This window comes from Clarias gariepinus, chromosome 14 (assembly GCF_024256425.1).
Source record: "Clarias gariepinus isolate MV-2021 ecotype Netherlands chromosome 14, CGAR_prim_01v2, whole genome shotgun sequence".
Classification (NCBI taxonomy): Eukaryota; Metazoa; Chordata; class Actinopteri; order Siluriformes; family Clariidae; genus Clarias; species Clarias gariepinus.
In genome coordinates this window covers 22,507,195-22,532,490 of record NC_071113.1, presented here as the reverse complement: position 1 = coordinate 22,532,490, position 25,296 = coordinate 22,507,195, and the positions used below count along the sequence as shown (strand labels likewise).

Sequence of the window (25,296 nt, the reverse complement as noted above, 5' to 3'; positions counted from 1 at the left end):
CTTAAAAATGTTTGCAGTATTTAAATATTTTACTGTGGTTAAAAGTCTCATCGCTGTTCTGTGCTTGAGGTCTTCTGTAAACGTCAATCACTTTAACACCTTCATTCACAAGAAATTTCATTTACAAGTCCTGGTTTAGCTTGATCATTCTTAGTAAGTGTGTGCAATTTTAACAGGCGATATGGGGTCTCAAAGGGAAGAGAGGGACTGATTAATGGTTTCATTAAACTCACCCTACAAGCAGCAGACGGACCTAAAAATAACAAGCTCCTCCTTTAATACAATTCTTCATCTAAGCAAGTTTAAAATACATTAAGTAAATGAAAAACTGATTTTCCCAGTCAGCACAACAATATCAGATATTAAAAAGACCTCAGTAATAAAAGACAAGACACCCTAAAGTACCAAAATATACGTTGTCTTATATAAAAATCCTTTAATATTAAATTTACTGGGTGTGAATGAAACTTGTTACCTCAAAATTATCTAATTTGCTTTAAATTGGGTTTAGCAAGAAGAAGATAAAAAAAAACGTTATTTATTAATCACAGAAAACTAAATCATTTAATCTCACCACAATTTGTTTTTTTACAGCTAGCCAATTTTCCACCATGTGCTTCTATCTCTTTCTTTACAATTTGTTCTGTGCCACTGCAAGTACTTGTATGCCACAAAAACAGTCCAGTTAGCACGCACACACACACGCGCGCACACACACAAGCACACACACACACACACACAACTGTGTGAGTTAGTAATCAGTGATGAACTTTAGAAACCGCCCACGTTCTTTCTCTTTGTTCCTGAGATCATAATCTTATTGTGTCACAGAGTACAGAACGTCTCTTCGGCTTCTCTGCAATGGCTGGTGCACACATGCACGCGCGCCACACACACACACACACATGCTATCTTGGTAAAGTGATGACTGTTGAAACTTATTAATACTTTGCCTATATCTAAAGTTAACCTTATCAAATCTCAGTAATAATAATAATAATAATAATAATAATAGGAAAAAAAAAAACAGATTTTAACAGTGATTTTTTGGGGGCTTTTTCTTATTTGGGTTTTCCTTTTTAAATAGAGGGTGTAGGTTTTAAAGCCAGGTATAAAACACTTAAACGCCTCTATTAATGTGGGGACATTGACATTCTCCTCTCATCTTTTTAAGGACCTCACACAGACGCTACGAATGTTCTCACTAATAAATGTTACGTCTACAACTTAATTCAACTCTAACTTTAATCTCAGCAATGAGACGAAAAAAAAAGATCAAAATTTTGACTGTGAGGAAATTGGTCCTGTTTGCTGCTCACCAAACACACACACATACACACACACACACACAAAGACGTAACAATCTAAAACATACTGCTTAAAGCACAGATGTATTTCCAGAGCAAAAAAAAATGTTCCTGTCTGGCCAATTTAATTTAATTCCTGACTGAATCATCCAAGCTGAACCACACTGACCCGCAGTTTACTAAAAGCAAAACATGCAGCGGCTGTGTACAGCAGCATTAGAGGATTGTGAAAACATCACAGTTAAGAAAACCAACAGTAAAGATGTTCGGGGGCCACAGAATTCTTCCCGTCATTATGTATAGTTTGACCATATATTAAATAGGAGTTCAATGAAAGTGGACAATACGTATCCACAATATAGCCATTAATATTGCTGTGATTGCTTAAGTATTTACCCACAATGCTTTGAAACTTGTATGTGGCATTAGTATTTGAATAGAGTCAACGTGTGCACAATTAACCTGCTACATGATCTCAGTATAAGTACACTGGTTCCTGCTAAACCCCAGATTACAAACCAAAGTACCACCATGATGAATAATGAGCTAATCCAGGGACCTGGAAAGAAAAGATTATAATATTGCATATATTATTACTTCTTTTTATTTCTCGATATAATCCCCTGCTACACTAATGCACTTATCCCAGTGTTTTACTAGTACTTGGATACCATCAGGATTTCTCAGTTCGCCGGAGCCAGGTCATGTCATCATCACTGATGAAACACTGGCCTCCCAGGAACTCCTTTAATGGAAAAACAAAAATGGGTTGTTAGATCCCTGAAGGCGTTCACACTGGAATAAATGTCTTAGTATAGGAGGGGATTATATAGAGAACTAACGGTAGATTCGGTGTGTTGTCGTTTTGTACAATCAAAAGTCTTGAATGACCCCTCATAATATTATTATATGTAATAATGTCATGTTGCTGCTTGTACATTACAACATTGTTACTAAATAATGCTTAAAATAATTTGAATGACTGTAGTGAATAACCTCACCTCAACATAAAGGGCTATTGCTGATGACGACAAGTATTATTCATTCATTTATTCGTTCATTTATTTATTTATTTTTATACCGCTTGTCCTGTGTACGCTTAAAGGGAGCCTGGAGCCTATTTTAAAAAACATTAGGCTCCAGGGGATACCCTAGCTCAGGCAGCCACCCATAAAAGGGCAAAACGTGCACACACACAATCATATACCATGGGCAATTTAGAAATGGCAGTACTGGAAGTGGAGTACATGGAGGAACTCCATGCACAAAGACTGGAGGAGAGATTCAAACCTCAAACGCTGAAGATGCAAAGCAGAGGTGATAAACACTGAGTCACTGTACACTATTATAAATATATATATTATTTTTTATATATACATAAATGGTACTATTTGGTATTACTCAGATATGTTATCCCATTATGATGTTTGCTAGTGGTCTGAGTAACATCTTATGGCACCAGTTTAAAGTGGTACTCATAAATCTGATTTATTTTGCCACACAGAAAAATCAAGTGAGATTTTTATTATAGCCCCACATTATCCTGTAAAATTACATCCGCAAAGCAATATTGTTCACCCTTCATTTCCGCCTGAGCGGTGTAATATTGCATCTGCTGCTCTTCATCTTAAAATTAATGCAACTGATAAATGCAATGGCTAAAGAATGAAAGCAACTGTGATCAAATATGAATAGAAAAGTAGAAAACTATTTTCAGGGTAAACTCATTATGATAACCAAGAGACACACATATAAACAGATAACACAAAACCTGCAGGTGTAAAAAGAAGCGTGTGTATGTCGAAGAACGCTTCCTCGCTCTGTGCACTTCTTCAGATAAAAGCATTAAACAAATGAAAAAATGCAAATGAGTTTGAGCAGTGCAGATGCACCTGAGTGTGTGCTTGTGGTGGGTGGTTTCAGTGCAAGGTGGTGCTGATGCTCAGCACGAAACTGATGCACGCATCAGATGGGCAATGTTTCTGTGGGTATGTGTGTGTATGTGTGTGCGAGTGAGTGTCAGTGTGTGTGTGTAAAACCCAAACCTGATGCGAGCATTTTGCGAGTACGGAGGAAGCTAATGCTCAGTCTCATGATGGATGCTTTGTCCAGGTGTGAGCGGACGCTATGGGGCAGAGGCAGCTGATGTGCCAGCTCATAGAACACCTCCGTCTCCTTACTCCGCCTGCAGCGTGCTGCGTCTCGCGACTTCTCCTTCCGCCGCTCTGAAGGATGTCTGTGGATGCAAAGGGCAAAGGTCAACACAACTCAATCAGCTGCCAGGGGATGTCAGAGTTTATGCCAAATATCCCTACCATATTTAAAACAGGATGATTATTCCACTGGCCTTGATTGTAATGTAGCACAGAGTCAGAATGTCTGGTGATCTTTTTTCAGTTCCTACCTGAGCGGGCCTCTACTACTTCCTGTTTATCCAGTGCAAATGAGAGTGCGGACATGCTCTCCAAGGGAAACAATGAAGTCATTATCACAATGTCCAGAGCCAGACAACAATATGAAATTGGATGGTAACGCGTGGGCGAGACAGGATTATTACAGCATGGCCGAATATGGCTCACTTATCATGAGTTTCCTTAATGACCTTGAACCCACAGCATGAAACTGAACACTATTTAGTTTTACTGGTGACCATTAACTAATTAGCAATTACTGTCAACAAAACTTTACAATTTAAACAACTTACTTATTTTAAACATATTTTAACATCCAACATTTAACTCAGACTCAAAGATATACTTTTGAGGCTCATAAATCATCATAAAATGTTTACATAAAAGAAGGTGTACCTTTGATTTTGGCTGTATTTTTCAAAATTGTAAAAATATGATAAGATTCTGTAGAGAAGGCATTATCTTTTCAGAAGTAAAGGCATTGTGGTCTGAGGCTTTGCAGCTCGGGTTATGAAAGTATGAAAAATGTGTGGCAGAGAGAGATTGAACTCCATGTGCCCCATGTGTGGCACACCACAGCAACCATTGCCACCAATACACAGACCAAATCGTATTCATTTGCTTCTTCTTTTATGGTTATGAGAAAGCACTCTGTATACTGCACTAAGCTTTATATGACCTTTTTTAAAATATTAATATTGATATAAAACACTAATTGCATTAAGTGCTGTGTGGTGGTTCTGTTTTTGATATGTGACCTGAGTGCATAGTTTGTGAGCATCCCTTGCTCTGGACCTGAAAGAAGAAACTAAACTATTTATTGTGTATTTGCATAGTGCCACATATTGAGGAGCAGTAACATGTCCTTATGACCCATTTTTTCAAATCTATGATTTTTTTCCAAAACAAAAAGCTCATTACAGAGAATATTTCTTCATTGCAAATTTAGTCAAAGCTGAGATGGTATTTGTACATATAACAAGGTATATATAACAAGGGCTCTAATGAATGTAACGCAAAAGTTGGAAAAACGTTTTTAACTGACATAGCTCGTTCAAATTGTTAGTAGAGTAACTTTTTTCTCTATACAAAAAGTACTACTCAACATAGTCTCCATTTTTGTATTTGCATTATCGTTGAATCCTTTTTGAAAATCCTTTTCACAATTCTTTTGCTCAGAATGAGCTTTTTCTTGTCTCAAGAGACTGAATTGAGCTCTCATTACAAGCTCAACTTCGTCTTTTCTATTTCTCCTAAACCCCATTTAGGAGAAACAACATGAGAAATCTGAGATGTACATGAGAAATCAGATATAAATTAGATGGATTAAACAGATACATGAGAAATATTATGGTTTTATTGAACATATCAAAAATCTTCAATTAACAGCATACAGTGTAATAAATTTACAATTCACACAATATAACAGACACCAGCAAAACCTGGCGAATCAAGACACTAAATGATACATAATGTCACCCAACCTGAAAGATATTAAGGGTCACTGCTTAACTCATAGTATGGTCTATACAGGAGTTACACAAAGGCCGCAGAATTGTGACAATCTTCCTGTAAAAAGGAGATGAAAATGTTTAAAGGAAAATTGGTTGCTTGCTGTATGTAAGGGCTACAAAAACGGGCCAAAGCCAGGAAGAATTCTCTCTCACCGGCTACTCTTCTGGTGGATGTTCAAGAAGTATGTCCAAAGTTTGCAACTCCTGGAGTTGCTTAGTATCTAATGGAATAAAAAAACTATATTAAAACATTTGGGATTTAACTAAACACCATTCAGCTATTCCATTCCCAACTTTTTGAAGGATGAGAGGTGAACTTGAGCTTGCTTATGGGCTGGTGCTTATCTGACTGATGATGTGGTGCTGATAAAGACTCTGGAACATTCTCCTGCAGTTTCATTGTTGAGATTCCTGGCCTCCTGAGGTGGCTTGCTTCTGAAAAGAACCCAGTTAAAGTAAAATGTATATGATTACCAAAATGACTTTTCCACAAACAAAGATATTGGTCGTTATTTATGAAATATAATTAACCGATTTTTCTAAAGTTATGTGTTCTGGTAACTACTGTTAAACACTGAACACTCTATAATAAAACTACTGTTTTTTAAAAACCATCATGCAGTAACATTAACTAACTATTTTTAAAAAGGGTAAAAAGTAACTTAATATGCCAAACTACACTGGTTAACCTAGGGCATGCCTAATAATAATAATAATAATGTAACTAGCTGACTGATTTTTTCCATTAAAAAAACAAAAAAAACTTTCAATCTCACAAGTGTTACTTAGATATGCTAATCCACATGCTAAACCACCCACAGGTAGCATTTGAATTCCTTTTGCAATTTAAGAACAAACGTAAGCTGTATAAATTTCAGTCAAGTATACCACAGTTTTGTTTCTTACTACAGACTCTGTGGTTTTAACTTACTTCATTTTTAGTTTAATTTTGATTCCTTGTCAATAATAATTAAATTAAAAAAAATAATAATTCGGCGTAAAAAAAATAAAACCCACCTTCACGGTCTGCTTTGTCTTCTTCTTCATTTTAATCTGCGACAGGCAAAGTGGTCAGTGCGCTACCGCCACCTAAAGGTCTGGATGAATGATACTTAATAAAGTGTTTTTTGCTGACTTGACCCCGAGGCCTGGCGATGTCCTGCACAGTTCTCTAACACACTGGACACTTAAACATTCGCAGACTTAGGGCATGTGTGGGGGAAATTGTGGGAAATTATGTCTTTATTAGAAGCTATATGTACTGTAGGCTTAATTGGGTTGGCCATGAAATTATTTTTGAACATTTAGTCATAAATGTATAATCAAAAATAGGTTTGGCCTTAATTGATAAGTGTAAAGAAATCACTAAACACAAACATTATCTCATTGCTTCATTTCTTGATTAAAACATTCTGTATATTGTATTTTTGTTTTTTATTGGTAATGACATTTGTACAGAATGTAAAGTCGGTTTGCCATTTGCCAGTTTAATTTCAATAAATTAATTAAGGTGTACAAATTTGTAAAAGGTTAGCCATGTTGATTAACTAGGGACACCTGGGTGTACAGTATAATAAAATAACTGGTGGTTGTATTTTATTTTTTTAATAAAGAAGCTAGATTTTAAAATAAAACAATGAACTAATACAAAGCAATTTGGTAATTGACTTTGGTTGTTACCAACCTACAATCTACATATCTTTATTTCAGAGATCCAACCTTCTAACCCTCCCCTCCATCTACCCGTATGTGTAGAGTAATATGAAGTATCTAAAAAAAAGGACTAAACAATCTTTAGTGTAGATGGCACCCCAAAGCATTTTTAGCCCTTCTTTCCATTAAGTTTTAATAAATATATTGTATATGAGTCAGGACTGTGCAATATAGAGTGACATTTTTCAGCAAAATATATTCTTTAATATAAAGAACTCAATTGTTTTAACTCAATTTCATTTTAACCAACTATACACACATGACTAAGCAGGGTCATATCAGAACATACTGTATTAGAAAACCCAAATGCACAGTTTACAAGTACAGTGGAACCTCGAGTTACGAGTAACGTGGTTCACGAGTGTTCCGCAAGACAAATAAAGATTTTAAATAAATTTTGACTTGAAAAACGAGCATTTTCTTGGTTTATGAGTACCGAGTATCATGTATCAGGCATGCTCTTCTTGTTTTGACGCCGAGCGTCACATGATCACAACTGTGACAACAGTTTTTCTCTCTTGCGCTGCGGAATTGTAAGTAATTGTCTCCTCAGCTGGGTGAATACACATACACACACACAAACACACACGCACACTTTCCTGCTGAGTCTTAGTGCTTGCAGAGTTTCGGTGTAAGGCAGAGAGTTTGCATGTGTGTTTGTGTGGGAAGCCGATACAGACGCACACATACTCTCTGCCTTACACAGAAACTCCGCTCTGTCACAATGTTTTTCAAAGGTAAAGTGTGCAGGTTAATTTGTTGTTTTTTTACTTTACAGCAGTGATTCCGTTAACATGCACTCACGCGAGTGTGTCTAGTGATGTTTCTTGGTAATTTTTCTGGTAAAACAGTCTCTCCGTTAATGTGGTGTCTGTGTGTGTGTGTGCACACGCACATTACACACACACACACAGTGCCTGCACGAACAAACGGAAACACTTATCTGTCGGGATTTATTTGTATTTTTTTAAAGGTAAAGTGCAGGCTAATTTTCTTTTATTTTTACTTTATATTTTGGGTTAATTATTTTTATGTATTTATTTTTTTGGTCTGTAGGACGAATAATTTAAGTTTCCATTATTTCTTATAGGAAATTTTTATTTGGTTTATGAGTGTTTGGAGTGTTTTGGATTACAAGCCTGCTTTCGGGAACGAATTATGCTCGTAATCCGAGGTTCCACCGTTTTGTATACTTTATGTGGGGGAACACTGCTTTGGTAAAACAGAAAATATGTGAGTCGCACACGAGACAAATATGAACTATCTCTCAGATTTAGAGGTAATGGGCAATATTTGAGACACATTTGAGAAGATTGAGAAAATGGCTAAAATCTCATTCATGTCTAAAAGATGGCTCATTTCTGTCTAAAAGACAAAGAAGAGATTAACATGAGATCTCATCTTGAAGTTTCTTCGCTATGGAAAGTCATGCTAAGATACAACGACTGAGCAACATCGGGACCATTATCATGCTTTCCAACGTTTAGAACTTTTAAGAATTGTATAATAAAGCAATGTATTTACTCTTAACTTTTTCCCAAAAACCTGAATTTATTCACATTTTACTTATAGAATGTTGCTTCATTTTAAAATCCCCACTGTTTATTTACCATTTTCAGAGTTTATTTGAGTCCGAATGGACTCATACAGTATAAACACTGCTTGGTGTTAATTCAACACTGGGGAATTTGTTATGTACTGTGGGGTTGTTTTGAGGAACAGATTTTTATACCACTTCACCACAGTTTTTATCCAATAACCTCATGGAAAAAAAGCATTTTAAAATTATGACAGAGTGGAAATGTGAGACTGTCTATTAAGAAGGGTGCTATGATAGGTGCTAAAATGTACTTAAAACTGGAAACTTTTTACTTTGACTCTCTCTCACACATTATCTATACTGAAGATCCTCTACATGGTTGTGGGAGGCCTGGAGCTATTTTATTAAATATTATATTATTATGTATTATATTATTATGATATTGTTCATATTCAGACAAAACAAAACAGATAAAGCTTCGGCAAAAGAGCACGTGCACATACAGAAAAATGAGCAAAAACATATACTGCTGATTAATCAACAAGTTGAAAGTCAGTGCGCATGAAGCTAAATTACAGGGAAAATGGCACCACTGTTAGCAACTTCAATCCTAGGGAAAGAGGGCAAAGAATAAAACATTCTTTTTTTAATTGATCACAATGTGACTAATACGGAAATTTATTTTCTGCCTGTTAGCCAGTGTTTCATCTGTTACTGAAACATTTACAAACCTCGAGGTACATTTACAAACCTTGAGGTAAAGCAACATCATGCACACATGAGCTTTTAGCTTTATGCAATGTTGACTTCAGTAGCTAGCGCTCAAATAACAAAGGTTGATTTAGTTAGATAAGATGAAGTCTGGAGTCTTAGGCCTGGTTTATATTTGTGTTAAATACATACACAAAATCTTGTGCCCTGTATCCATTTTGCACTTTTTTAAAGCATCTATGGCATAAAATGAAACAAGAGGGCAGCATAGCATGACATGAGGCTGCATCACATATTACTGGATCTTCTAGTGTAGCAAAAATGTTTGAATGTACAGTCATAATTCTCCATTAGAGAGACAGGAAGTGCATGACTACCCTTATAACAACCATGGAATTTGTAAAACACTAACATCTCATCAGTTCCATCTTCTGCAAAGAGACAAATATCCCATGAAATCGTGAATACTTTCTAGGTTCACAGAGAAACCTGACATTGAATGACATTTTTACTCTGATGAGCCATCTAGTGGATGCTGGCTTTAATCATTCAAATGTTCATGAGACAGACATATGAATATTTGAGCAATGACGATCATGTTGCTGTTGCATCTGCACACATACTCAGAGTCATGTCATAGTCATATCAAGTATAACCCTGGCCTTAACCTGAAATTACTCTCAGAACAGAACTGTACAAAGGGGAGCTGTAATGTAGGTCAGTAGTTTTCAACACTGGTCCTGGAGGGCGACCTGTCATAAAAAAAACATTTTAGTGTTTTCTCACCTCTCAGCACACGTGATTTAACTAATCGGGTAATTATCAACCTTCTTTGAAATAAAGTAAGTGTAACAGAGCAAGTAAAACATGAAATATGCAGTCCATGATTGTGCATGTCCTCCAGGACCACGGTTGAGGAACACTGATGTAGGTGATTCAGAAAACATAAGACCCAACCGCATTAGCTATGAATAACATGTTGGAATAACGGTAACCTTTATAGTAACGATCAGACTGCAAAGTATGGTAATCTTGGATAATACTGAATTCTGTAACAGTTCGCATAAACATATTTGCAAAACTCCCAACAGCAGTTCATAATACACTGTATCTGAGTAGCTGTGTTGTTTTGGCTACAACTTCGCTCTCTTGCTCTCTCTCTCTCTCTCTGCAGTAGCCTTGGCTTTATTCCGCCTGGCTCTGTTGATCAGAATGAAGTGGCCTAGTGTACTGAGTCTTTTTCCCACACACTCCAGCTGCTGACCTCCACCTCAGGCCTGCACTGCACAAGACTTCAGCTTTACCAGGGCAAAGGGGCCTCTGCATACATGCACTAAAGAAATTCACATGCTTCTGTAGCATTCGGTATGAAAAAAAAAAGAAGGTCAAGGTGTGCTGCACATACTGCTGTCAGCGGTTTTAACTGATCGGTGTTATTTGCACATGCCCTAGGCTGACAGCATAATCACTCCTGTTTCATCATTATCACTGAATTATTATAACTAAATAAGCCATAAAATACGTTATGTGACAGCTACTTACTATCAATTACATTTTTTGGCTTTTAATTATTGATTGCCTGTTTCAATAAATCAGCAAATGGGGGGAAAAGGCTTCAGAGTAATGTTCAAACAGATCTGGATAAGATGTGGATGAGATGTAAATGACATCTGTCAAAGACAGGAAAAGATGGAGGGAATAATGTAGGTGACATTTACTCTTTTTTTGTTAACAGTTAAATAACGCACATGTGGGTCTCTTTTGAAATAAAACAACAGAAGTATATTTGATCATTAAAACTCATTCACTCACTCACTCATTTTCTATGCTACTGATCCTGTACAGGGTCACATAAGGCGGGATGCACCCTGGACAGGGTGTCGATCCTTCGCACGGCATTCAAGCACACTCACACGCTATGGGGGATCTGGAAATGCCAATTACCCTGTCCTGAATGTGTGTGGAGTATGGGAGGAAACCAGAGTACCCAGAGGAAACCCACCAACCATAGGGAACATGCAAACTCCAAGAACACAAATCTGAGACTGCTGTAGAAGCGATCCTACAGTGCTAACCACTACACCGGTATTCCAACTAATCCTCGTCATTTAAACAATTTTATTATTCATATATTTTATTTCATAAGTTTAAGTAAATGTATGTATGTATTATGTAAATATGTTACAATGCACCCGCTCTGGGTCAAGGTCATCTACCATCTCCCATAGCAAACTTTATATACTGTATATAGGCTTTGCAAATCCAAATCATAATGCAGGTTACACCTGGAGTTAAACGAGTTAAAACTCTTATCTTTCCTCAATACCATGAGGCCTTTTTACTCATGATTGGCAAGAAAAAAGGCAGTCACATGACTGCTAAACTGACCCTCGCCCCTCTTTCAATCGCCCTCTTGACATAACGAGATTACACCAAATTCTGAAAAAAGACTACTGGCAACACAACACGCCCATTCATATCAAATGGCGATTTAAATTACTATACAATGATATAACACGTCCTTTACTCACCCTTCTACAGTAAAACCATTTCTAATTCAGGTTGTCAAAGGATGCTATTGTATGAAATCTTACATAAGGTCATTACAAGTCATTATATGATTATGGACACAAATACATGGATTGGCTTATCTTTAAAACTCCATTTAAAGACATAGAGGTAAAATGTGATTAAACGTAAGCAACATAAGATGAAGAGATAAAAGTGATAGAGAAGACTAAGACTAGACAGAACTGGGAGTACACGGATAAGTCCTAATCACGCTATTCTAGCTGTCTTACATTTTGTGCTTTTCCAACAATTCCAAATGTCTCTTGAACATTCACCATCTCACACAATGCCACACAGTGATTAATATTCTGAATAAATGCCCACATTGTAGACATGATATTCCAAACATGTCACATAGATTGAAAACTAAAGTTTGAAACAGAGATGTCTAAAACTAATTAAATGTATGCCAATGATAGCAAAAGCAGAGGATTGTGTCTGGAGTTAACAGGGAGCTTTTTGACTCGGCCTGCCTAGAGCAGTGCAGGTGGCAATAAAGAGGCATTTAGCGTCGCTGTGTACTAAATGCTAAACAGGGCCATTTTGAGAGCATGATGGGGAAAAACACAGAGACAGAAAAAGGGTCATAATTACTCATTTTTGTTTAGCAAGAGAATTTGCCCTGAAGTACAATTAAAATGGACTGTTTAACACCTGATTGATTTATTAGCTGCCCTGTTTCCTCAACCGACATCTCCAAAGTAGATGCCACTTATAAGAATGCAACATATAAATATAATTTATTATCTTTTTTTTACATAACTTTGAGATTTCCCTTTTTATATTTAAGAAATGCTAAACTTAAATCTGCTGTAGATGTTTTATGAAAAAGTTTCTGTATCAGAAATATATAGTACAAAAATGTGTCACTTCATGATGCTTTTTTTTCTTATTAAACTTTAATACGTCTTGTTGAAATTCAGTTTCTGAAAAATTTAGAAATAAAGTAGGCAGGCTACTTATGTTTCCTCTTTCTATGTGTCTCTGAGATAGGAAACAGCTCTGAGCAAAAGGAAACATTAAGGAAAACCACATCAGAAGCTGAAGCAGGTTTATGAACTGAGTGCTCTTCAGGATTTTGACAGACATCTCTATACCATGTGCCTTTTTTTCTTGTAACACCTCATCCTATAAAATACTTATTTCTTTTTACCAGATCTTATAAAGTCATTTTCAGGTTGAGTAATCTAACAACACTCATAGCAAAAAAAAAAAAAAAAAAAAAGTTAATTTCCAATCTAGAACCCGAATAAGAAGCTTAGCACTCTTAACTGTCCAAAGAACCCAATGAGGAAAAAATAATAATAAATGCTACCCAATTGGGCGCACTAACTGATTTATTGTTGATTCATTGTTAATGGTCATAACTTGATGAGTTATAATAATAATAATATTTATTAATATTTTACAGATTTGGAAGTGTAACAGACGTTTTCAGCGCGCAAATGTATGTACATGTGCACGCGTGCGCTTTTCCAGAAAAACTGCGCAGGTAACACAAAACCCCCTAAAAACCCCTACAATTCCACTGAAACATTTCAAAATTAACGCTTTTGAAGGACATTAATATATAAAAGAAAATGAAGAAATTGACATTTAAATAAACTCCTCTAGCGCCTTACCTCTTCTTCTCAGAAGCCATGGATTATTCCTGTCCCAAACACAAATTAGTGCATAAAACAGTGTTTTCCGCGTAAAACTCGCCAAAATCCAGTTCCAGCGTCGTCGTTATTTATTCTCTTTACACGTCCATGCTCTGGGTCGCGCGGTCGGAGCAGTGAAGTGCAGTCTCAGAACACTGCCGAGGATCGCACTGCCTCTCCGGTGCTGCGGGTGGGGAGGCGCGAGCGCTTTGAGGTCGAAAACGCTCCCGGCCACGCGTCTAAGGCGCAGACAAGATTAAAGTCTGCTATGGGAGGCCATATGGTCCAAAAGTTTAGACGCGCGCTCACTTGATTTTGATCCGTGTTTTACAGTTCTCTCCATATTGTATCCCGTTTCCCCCCTTGCCCACTTTGCCTTTTTTTTTTTTTTTTAAGTTTATGTATTTCTAGTAGGTGCTTTGTGGCAATTCTTAAAATGTTAAAAGTGCTAATAAAATAAAATAAAATTGAATTGAATAATTTAAGCAGGTAAGAATATATGTTGGAAAAAAACTGAAACTGAGCCAAACTAAAGGGATGAAGTTAAATTAAAGGGAAATGTTCTGGATATTAAGACTGGCTCACATAAGATACAGGATTCATACATTAGAGTATAAAAAAAGTTTTAACAAAAATACAGTTATTTTTCTCTATTGAAGAATTCATAGCACCAACACCACACTCTTCATGTTTGAGTTTTTTTGGGAATATACATTTACTGCTGCCATTTTTTATGAAAAAATAATAAAAGCATGACACTCAATTATGTATAAGCCACTTGAATAAATGTTTTTGAGCTTTTTGTGTTGTTCATTTGGATGAAGCTTGAAACCAAACCAAGTTTCAAATAAACTAAAGATTTATTAACGAATTTAGCATGGGTGTATGCCATATTCGGACAAGTTTGCATTTTTGGGTGACTTGATTTATTATAAGAGTGTTTTAATAGCATAATTTCCTCAGAAACTGGACATTTGCATAAAACATGATGAAATAAATTGATTGTTAACATTTTTTTAAGTCACACACACACACACACACACACACACACACACACAGAAGAACTTCTGTTTTCCTGCATTAATTTAATGGCAGTCCAGAAGCAAGAGTATTATCATGGATAAGATGTGTAGAAATGTTATAACACTAATAACTTCATATAGGGCCATAGATGTTTAACAGTTTGCACTGTGCACAATATAATGTCCAATGTACGTATGAAAATAATTCCTTATGCTCCCAGAACCGCTCTTTCACAATTTGTTTCCGGGTACATGCCCGTGCCATTACGGGAATGAAATTCCATTCCCAGGATTCCTGGTCATTCAGTACATTTGGGTAGTTAGCTGCTAGATAATGTTTTTAAGGTAAGATTTTACCTATTGAAGCAACCTCAGATCATGTCACTGCTTCCAAAGGCTTGTACGGTGGACACTGTGCATGATGGGTGCATCGCCCTTCCCTTCTTACTGTGATAACCCATTGCTCTGTAGCAGAGTCAATTTGGCTCCAAGTCTAATCTTTATGCTCTGCAAATTGCAAATTAAAGGCAGTTTTTATGACTACTTTTCCTTCACAAAGTTCACAGTGTAACACTATCCTTCCAGGTTTTAACAATTCACCAGGCGGTTCAAAAAGCAGTTCTATTAATTTTAAGGTTTGTTTTTGCAACAATTTAACTATTCTGAAATGGCGATTTATTATTATTTTTTGCATATATTAGCTAACAGATCACTCATATCAGTTAATATATCCATTTGATCTGCTCTCTTATGCATACAATCAATGGCTTACAGTCAGCTATTAAAGGTTTAGTTAGTTTTTCTGGCTTTTCTGCTGTGCCACTTGGGAGCTCCAATTAATATGTATTTTATATAGTTATGTTTTGCGTGATTGAAATTGATTAATTAAACAATTAAATAAATAGATTGGAGTTAATTTAAATGCAGGTTAATGTCTGGGTATGAATTGCCCATAGTGATCCTTTTGGCGTTCCACATTGAGAAATTGTCTTGAACCGCCTCGCCTCAAAGCGCAGTAAATCTGGGTGTTTTCTGACTTTTCTCGCACATTCACAAAATAAGCTAATTAAACATGTTGGGGGGTCATTTTAACAGTGACAGAATATGTAATGTACTGGCTCTAACGGGACAGACATGATATAAAACCAGTGGCGCATTTTTCTCTGGTTGGCTGAGGAGAAAACAGGACTAAAGTTCAAAAAAGTCTAGCTGATCATCGTAGCACCCGACCAAGCCAGACCGACAGGTTAACACTTAGACAAAAGAACCCTGTTTTTCTGTTCACAATGACCAAACACTTACTAAAACAAAAGGCTGCATTTCCCCCTCTGGCGATTTGGACATCGAAAGACATTCTCTTGAGTGTGTGTGTGTGTGTGTGTGTCCAAACTATTAAAGCTAATCAGTTTAATCACTCCGAACCTCGTCAGGTTTTGACATCATAGTTTAATAGGATCAAAAAGAAAAACCAAACACATTCACATCCTTTAGATTACAGTACGTTTGGCACATAATAAAATGCTTACACTAAAGGAAAGATAGCGAGAGTATCCAGGAAAAAAAGAGAGATAGATTTTTCTGTTCACACAAAACTTCACCAAACAAACTAAAATCTAATACAAGATGTATATAATACATACAGCACTATCATACATTGTGAAATGCTCATGTATTGTAATACTGTATGCACAAATATTTAATATTCAGCCAGACAAACATTTGTACTTAATTTAAGAGGTAATATTTTAGCTAGTTCTTTTTATTTACTTAGAAGACACACCATTGTGGATTCCTAAATAGCAAATTCATTCATATACAGTAGAAAATAAAGTGGACAGAAAAAAAAATTAACAGCGCAGTGAAAGTTTGGCATGTGGCTACAAACAGTTAAATAACAATGCGGTTTTAAAGAATAAAAACTTAAAACCAAGGGAAAAAAGTAGAAATGATGAATGGTCAAAAATAACAACTTGGGAAAAAAAAGATTTGTCAAATTGCCACTGAGTTGTTCAAGCAAAGATGTCACATTCCAGTAAGGTTTAATTAGTGCGCCTGAAATGTACCCTGTTTCTCTTATTGACCTTTCTGTCATGTTTGTTCACATTTCATAAATAACTGATTTCATTATTAAATGTGTAAGATGGAACAGGGAAAACCTTATGTAAGAATTCATGAGTTATGTAATAGCAAGGCTTAGTTATCCGAAACATGCGAAAGCAGGAAATAACCCGCTTATTGACACAAGAGGATCACTATGCGTACGATATAAAATAAATTATGAGCAAGCACACAGTTTTAAACTACATTCCACAGTTTATGCGTTATGTACATAAGAGTTGTGTAGACAAATGGAGAGGGAGGGAGAGAGACAGAGAGAGCGAGAGAGAGCTTCCTCATTAAGTCAACATCAACATCCTGCTGTTTAGCCAGGCTTCTGACCCATCGAACACTCATCTCCATTTAATATCAGCAGGGCTGATGGGCAGGAAAGAACCAACGTAAGAGAAACAAAAAACAAAAATAACAGCAAAAGACTAAGAAGAATAACAGACAAATATGTTCAGTGTATTGCACATGAGTATCAGAAACTCTCTCCACACACGTACGTACATAATACAACTCAAAAATAGCATCATTTGCCAGACCATGCAACAGTTGACTATTCTAGTTGAAGCTTTCACAGGCTTTAGAGCACAAATGATGCACATTATGCTCTGGACAAAGGGCAAGACAGCTTTGGGCACTGGCCTCTATGTCTGCTGTTGCATAGTGGCAGGTCACTAGACATACATAGCAGCCAGAAAAAAAAAAGAATGAATGTGTGAGGGAAAAAAAAAGATGTTGCATGGTCACTCGTTCATGCAAACACATGCACACGGGCACGGACCGACCGGTCAACACAACCCACATATAGCAGGTCTTCATAACACTATCAAGAAATATACTGTATAGTAGCATTATCATTAATAAAATTGCTCCCAAAATGTTCACCTGAATACACACAAAGGATTTCGACTGCACAGTACAACACATTACATTGTCATTTATGCAGGATAGTATTCTTCCTTTTTGGATATCGTTGTCAGCGCTTTCTCTTCATTTCTGTCAGAGATGTGATTGCTAATGTTACTACAATCATTGGTATAATCAAATTTGGTTCAACATAGTGCAATCCTGCCCTCTTCTCCAAAAGCAGACGATCTGAGAAGTTTCGGAAATCGCTTTAAATAAATGAAGCATCAGTGAGGCTGGAGAGGCGAGGATGGGAAAAAAAAGAGCTGAAGTGAAAGAAGGCAAGAGGAAGCGATTTGGAGGTGGAAAAGAACAAAAGCAGTAGTAGCTTCAGACGCACACCCGGACCTCTTGCCTCGACCCCGATATCAGCATTTCTGTCCACATTTATCACCCCTTGTATGTGTGCGTTGGTGTTTTTGTGTCTGTATGTGTGTGTATATGTGTGTGTGAGAGAGAGAGAGAGAGAGAATGTTGTTGTATGTGTGTCTGAACAGGTGCTGAGAGGTTGACATTTAAGATAGCGCCTCTTCTCCAAAATAGGAGAAGCCCTTAAACTCGTCCTGGTTGATCTGCTTAATAATGGCATCATCCACGGGGGTAAGGATGGGGTCCTCACGTGTAAAATCCTGGTCAAAATTGTTCACGTCCCTCTTGGTTTTCTGGAAAGGGAGATACATTTACATTTACGTGATTGATTACACAAATGTGTTTTTAAATAAACTGATGGTTTTTAAAAATACAGATATCAACAGATTTTTTTTTTTCAAAGCTTGTTAGAGATGCTCACAGGTCATATGACCGAATCTACAGGAGTGTGTTGACAATGGGTTCAGGTATAAAGTAATTATATATAAAGAACAATTACATAAAAAGCGGGAAGGTGCTAGATATAAAGCATATACAGGATATATAATTTATAACGTTTTGTTTTCCAGAATTATGAACTTGATTGCTGTGGCTGAGGTCAAAGAAATGTCAGTCAGAACATACACATCATGCTGACAGTGTACATTTTTTTTTTAATCTCTGTTTCTTTCCAGTCTAGCGTTTATATTTAATAATGAAAAAGACTATTAGGTTTAGGCCACAAATTTGCTTTAAATTTAAATCTAAATAAAGATAGCGATACAAATACATGGAAAACTAAAGAGATATATAATGGTATTGCATTACTACATACAGGCTAACCCTAATCGCCACACCTAAATTACAAAAGAAAAACCGAGTGAAGAAATGAATAATCTGTTGAATAATCTGTTAAAGAGAAGTATAACTGCTGAGTAAAAGCTTGATTTAGTACATAGTCAGAATCATCGTGTACTTGCTTTACCTGCTTGTTTACCTCACAAAAGCTGACCAGCACATTTTAGAAAGCAAGCATGCAGAACGTGGAATGATGTTAAACTTCTTCTTGGTGTTTTTTATCTGACACGGGAAGTCAAACTCATGATACGCGCACAGTGGTAAAAGTGGTAAAAAGTCATGAGAACCTTAATAGGCAAACTGGAAATATGCACTTCAACTATTAACTTAGTAAAGAACTCTGACATACTACACATTGATGGTGGAAATGGGGAAAAAAAAAAACTTGAGAAGATCAAAGACCTTTATGAGATGTGTGGGTACAAAACCTTCACTCTATACTCTTTATGACTAAAATTAGATGGTAATTATATTTAGCATCAACCGAAAACTGAAATTTCTTGATTCCTTCTATTTCAAGAAACATCACCAGTGCATGGACCTTCTTTTTCCAAAGTCATATAAATAAAAAAGATTAATTGTTATTCCTTGTATGCATGCACGATTTGTCTGAGTTACATGCCATAAGTATTAATAGAAATGAATTCTGAGTTGAGGTTACATTTCTTTCCAAATGCAATAATCGATCAGGACCTGCTTTGAACCACTGCCAGTGATTTCTGGCTATGTACAGTACTATGTTCACTGTATGACATAGTCATTATTTGATTTAAACCATACATGACATGGAAAGCACAATTCTGCACCTGACTTGGATTTGATCAATTCGAAGATCATGATCTTGTTCTTAAAGTTTCATAAATGTATTTTACTGTTACCACTTTTCATAAAGGGGTGCTTCTGAACTTTCGTAACTGTACTTGTACAGGCACTTGGTAAGCCAATGTGGTGACAGAGGAGGTCAGACGAAGGTCACACAGAAAGGCATCAGAGCAAGTGGTGGCAGCATCTCCACCTAACCTTTCTCTGACCCAATGATTTACCACACACACTAAGACACAAACTCTCTCTCTCTGTCACACACGCACAGGCACAGACCATGGGAAAGCAGAAGCAGAACGATGTCGTTGTGGCATCTGACTTTCAGTCTAGACCACAAACACACACTTTCAGTTAAAGTAGGCAGTCTCTAATCTGGTGGTGTGAATTTTACTGTGTTCTGCACACTGCATATTTAGCACACATGAGCAAAAGTGAGCACTTACAGTATATAAGAATAGAGTTATTTTGATGTATTAATAATCACGTCTATGGAAGACTGTCACTGTTGCTAGTGACAAGAGTGACTATGAGTGTATGTGTTTTAGGGCACTTACAATGCGTGGTTTAAATGGCGGCTTGATCTTCCTCTGCTCCAGCAGGACCCAGTCTATCTCCCGAAAAAAAGGATGAACTTTAATGGCCTCCTCCAGCCCCTGAGACACCACGCAGCCCAGCCTCTTATTCGGGCTCTTCGTCATAAACTGAGAATGAAACAGAAAATTAGTCTTTCAGCTTCTTCTTATATCATATCATATTCTTAGTGTTTACACAGCCCGAACAGGCCTACAGCTCTGTGTACACATGCTTCCATTAGCTGGATCGTATTGCAACACCATCAGTCAAGTGTTGACTGATCCATGTGACAAATATTACATTGTCAGGCTTCAATACAGGTCAATAAAAATAACATTTAACATCTAAGCAATTCACTGTAACTTATTATGAATTCGTAAAAAAAATTGAGATTATCAAGTCTTATCACATGGTGTTAACATTAAGAAGAACTGTCATGCAGTAAAAAAAAGTGCTGAACAAGGAAGTTCAACACTTAATAGAGCCGTCTCCACAGCAACGAAACAAAGTGGTACACAATTAAAATGAGAACAAATTTAGATTCAAGTACTGAAAAATCCAAAGCAAATAATCAACACTAACAGCTGTTTTGTAAGGTTAGTACCGTAGCACAGAGCACATGGTTTGGGAATAATAGGAAAGTGAGTGGGAAATATGGTATAATACCTGGCTTATACTTTAAACCACACCAGTAATGAAGTGTGGACTGATGGCCATGTTTTGCACTAAGCAGTTGCGGTGTGCTCTAAGCTGCTCTATCCCTTTCCGATTACATGGAAATAGTAGGAATTTTTCATATACAACCATATACAACAGAACGATTAATTTTTAGGTACAAGGGGCATTCCAGTCAAACTGGGACTTTTGATTGTGCGCCGATTGTGCAGAATAACAGAACACATTTATGGTAGCAAGAACTGCATTTATGTCCCTCTATAATCCCTGCTATTCTAATGCACTTTTTCCAGTGTTTCACAAATGCTTAGAACTATAAGTTTTTTTCAGTAGACCAGAGCCATGACTGTACTGCCTGCTTCACATCTGTAACACTGGCCTCCCAGGAACTCCTTTAATGTCCCAAACATGTGGAAATGACCTGGAGCGATGTCAGGACTATACGGTGGATGTTGCGATACAGCTAAGTTCCTGTAATGTGCAAGTGGTGTTTGTGACTGATTATGTGTACAGTCCCCACAGACAGTCTCTTCCACAAATTGGCAACCCAGTTTATCAAGACTCACTGAATGTCAACAGGATTGAGTGCAGTTGACTCCAAACTTGATTGCCGTGGCTGAGTTCGGCACCTCAGCCGAAATCATATTTCACAGTATAGCCTTTTTCAATATATACTGCGGCTAAGAATCACCAAACTGTGCCTAAAGTCTTAATCTTAAATCTTCATCACAAGTCCCGGTTTGACTTGAACACACTTCGTTCTCCTCTGCAATTTTGCAATGTAAATTATAAAATGTGGAATGTGCAAATATGTTATCTACAGCACTGTTCACTGTCTGACTCATTAAGACTTGGCTTGAAGATAGGTAACTAGATTACTGAGAGACACTGCCAACTAAGTGAAAATCACACACCAGCACCATATTTGAGAACATCTCTACTAAACCACTGCAATCTAAAGGAAATAAGAGCTGTACCACTTAAAGAGACCACTTATGGCTGACTCAAGTCTGACATTTTGTGGGCATATTTGTGTGTCTATATTTGGGAGATAGCAAGGGGCTGACAGCTGCAAAAGACTTTCATAGATGCAAATTAGGCCGCCCAAAGAAATCAGCACCATAAAAAAAAACACACACACACAAAGAAAATGGTTCTTTCACCCCTGTAATCTGATTTTCACTTTTTCGTGGTAATATGTAGGTTGAGATTGGAGAATCAGGCATTACACATGAAAATCATGAACCTGCTTAACTGGACACACTGTTGAGGTGGACTTGAGTGAAGGGTAAGTAAGGAAAGAAGGTGCAAGGAGATCAACGGGAAAGGCTGAAGGAATCACAGAAATCAGACAAAGGTGGAGAAAAACAAAAAGAGTGCAGACAAAACATGAACTATAAGTACAGTAGCTCATAAAGGTGAGGTCACTCACTGCTTTGAGGATGCTGACTGCTTCTTTGCTGAGCCAGACAGGGTAGAGCACATCATCATGGAGAATGGATTCAAACAGATCATCCTCGTTATCGGCCTCAAATGGTGGCTGACCTGCCATCATCTCGTACATCAGCACGCCCAGAGCCCACCAGTCCACTGACGGGCCATACTCCAACTCTTGAAGGATCTGAAAGGAGGTGTGAAATATTATACACATTGACGAGCAGTGCTGAAAGCAAGATTAAAGTATGAATTCCACATTTATTTTTGTACCTCAGGGGCAATGTAGTCTGGAGTGCCACAGAAGGTGGTGGTGGTGACACCATTCAGAATTCCCTCTTTACACATGCCAAAGTCTGCCAGCTTGCAGTGCCCTTCGGCATCCAGCAGAATGTTATCAAGCTTTAGGTCTCTGACAAGAACAAGACAGAAGGTGACAGTGATAGGGCGTCAGTGTTTTAAGTTAATACCAGAACTATTTGTTCTCCCAAGTTAAACTGTGATGAGAACTGGGTGACAGTTGTGATCACCAGCATAATAGCACCAGCATTAATAAGATAGGTCTGTATTTCTGGCACGGGTCATCATGGCCTTTAGAAACATAGTGCCAGATGCACTAGGTGAACTGCATCTATACAGGTATGTACTATACAAACAAATCTGCTTAATGTCAATAAGTACAGGTCAAACGAATACTTACAATAATTCCAAACTATTATTAAATCTCTTTTTTAAGTGTTAAAAGCCTTATTCAAAGGCCCAACAGCAGCAGATTGGCATTCCTAGGGTTTGAACTCATGACATTCTGCTCAGTAGTCCAACATCTTGACACCATTTATTTTATGTTTTGAAAAGTTGCACCTAATGGTAACTAGTGGTTTAAAAATGCTATTAGTATGCATTTAGTGTCTATGACATGACAGTATATACCCTAATAGGGCCCTGATAGTATTAGAGAATTGAATAAATTATAATGTCTTTGATTTCAATATTCAGTTCAATTCAGACAGTTCACCATCTGACTGAATAAGTGTGTAAAGAGTCTGTATACACTGAGGACATAGCAGTGCTCCCAACAGGCTATTGCTCATTACCTACCAGACCACCCACCATGCCAGCTTTCATCTTATCCGTCCATCTAAGCTGCCTTCCCCTTTTTGCCATTCCACCCAGAGTCCTTCTTTTCCTCCTCCAGATCTCCATCCCTCAGGCTATGTCCCCAGTCCCTCACTCATAAACAAGCACACACAAAGCTTTAACTGTGTGAAAGTCAAACTAAACCTATTCGAAAATGTCTGATCTTTGAGCTTAATTAACTAGCTACTGGAAAGAACACATAAAGGGTAAGGTGAGCTATATATGCTTCTGCACTCTTATATTTGAATTCTTTGTGCACTTGAGGATTACTCTGTGGAATCTAGACCAAGGACATGGATCTCAACATGTATCTATAGGAGATCTGTCAGCTTGACATTTTCTGTCACATGTGACATGCCAGTCATATCAGCAGTGCGAGGGATCTCATATTTACAAATGGTTCTTTTCTCCAGAGAAAGGGGTTTTCCTTTGGTGTGTAAAAAAAAAATCACAGAACAACCTAAACTCTGCATGAGATTCAAACTTGCCGTTTAAAAATGTAATATACTGTAAGTAAAGCTAATGCATATGAATGGCTGTCACATATGCTTGAACAAACTGGCTACATAAAGGCAGGACTGAAAACCAGGGCTTATGCGATTGTCCTCGATGATAAGCAATTTTTTTTCAAAGAAGCTGAAAGCAGACTAAAGAGCAGGGGCTGTTTACGTGATAGGTTTCATGAGCCCTAGTCCGGTCCTGGCCATGTGCTTTATTTCTTATATATATATTAGTTAATTATGGGTCAACAACAACAAAAAATATATATAGTATGTGGCTACATATTAATTTAGGAACTAGAAAACATTCAAACTTAGAAAAAAGTCTACAGTTGATTCCACATATACCATTTTCCTTGAGATTTTGATGTTTTTACCTCTGAGCATGAGGACAAAAATGTCAATGCAATTATATAAAAAAGAGACAATCATACAGCATTTTTGCCTTATAATCCATACCTATTGTTAAGATTAAAGTAATTGCTGGTGAACCTGAAAATACAGATGACCTGACAAGGGAATATAAAGAAAAAAAAAAACAACTGGAACAAATCAAGAACCTTTCCTGTAGGTAAGGATATAAAAAAGATGAAGAGAATAGGCCAGCATGACTTTAAAATGCTCACAAAAAAAAACAAGCCACTGAAACATTTTATAAACAAAAAGAATTCCGGTCACACGCTGCTCTCTTTAATATCCATGAAAAGTGCTGTTTGTCATCCTGCAGCTCACTGGGCTTTAAGCACATGTTTGAGGTAAGCAGGCCACTGAGCAGTGCGTGAACTAAGATTAGACACATGATACCTAAGTGTCTTTGCAATAAAACTGATGAGAGAGAAATCACGCTACATATTTGGCCTACTTCAACGATGTATTGCAGTTAATATCTATTGATAATAATAAATAAAAAAAACAGTGAAAATATACAAAAGTTGCCAATACTCCACTGCACATGGCACTAATGAGAGACTATTGTTTAAAATTTTCCAGGAACTTCCTGGGATCTTTGCAGTACAGTGCATTGTACCAGCCACTGGCCCCCAGTTTATGATTAATTAATGATTAATGATTAATTAATGACATTAAAATTGCTAAAGAAAAACATACAATCTGATGAATTACTCCTCAACCAATTCTCGTCTGATCATAAACTTTTCTTATAATTGAAAATGTTAATGTACAGAATGAATCAATAGTGGAGATTACTGACTCATTGATTTAAAAATCTTACTATTTACCAAAAAAAAAAAATCCCATGCCTAACAGGAACTGTAAAAAAGTGCAATACGAGCAAAAATGAAGTGCATAAAAAAGCAAGAAATTATAGGCCCCAAACAATCCGACTTCTAATGATGAAGAGAAATAAATGTGATATACAGAATTTAGATATATAGATAAATAGATATATGAAAGGTCGGTGGCATGATCCCTTAAAAGCAGTGTAATCACTATCCACTATTTAACATTTACTATACACACTGAACAACAACCCATGACAAACTAGT

The 25,296-nt window shown here is 36.9% G+C and overlaps 2 protein-coding genes across 2 annotated transcripts in view; both read right to left on the bottom strand.

Moving 5' to 3' along the window:
- epas1a (endothelial PAS domain protein 1a) overlaps positions 1–13,640 on the bottom strand; it is a 28,070-nt gene extending 14,430 nt beyond the window's left edge. Inside the window, exons 1-2 of the mRNA XM_053510997.1 lie at positions 13,390–13,640; positions 3,353–3,543 (exon numbers count right to left, since the gene is read on the bottom strand). Coding sequence (XP_053366972.1) covers positions 3,353–3,543; positions 13,390–13,409 — 211 coding nt within the window. The 5' untranslated portion in view covers positions 13,410–13,640. The remainder of the gene's footprint in view (positions 1–3,352; positions 3,544–13,389) is intronic.
- A 2,225-nt stretch (positions 13,641–15,865) lies between these two features.
- prkcea (protein kinase C, epsilon a) overlaps positions 15,866–25,296 on the bottom strand; it is a 60,186-nt gene continuing 50,755 nt past the window's right edge. Inside the window, exons 12-15 of the mRNA XM_053511376.1 lie at positions 22,428–22,566; positions 22,153–22,341; positions 20,027–20,173; positions 15,866–18,106 (exon numbers count right to left, since the gene is read on the bottom strand). Coding sequence (XP_053367351.1) covers positions 17,960–18,106; positions 20,027–20,173; positions 22,153–22,341; positions 22,428–22,566 — 622 coding nt within the window. The 3' untranslated portion in view covers positions 15,866–17,959. The remainder of the gene's footprint in view (positions 18,107–20,026; positions 20,174–22,152; positions 22,342–22,427; positions 22,567–25,296) is intronic.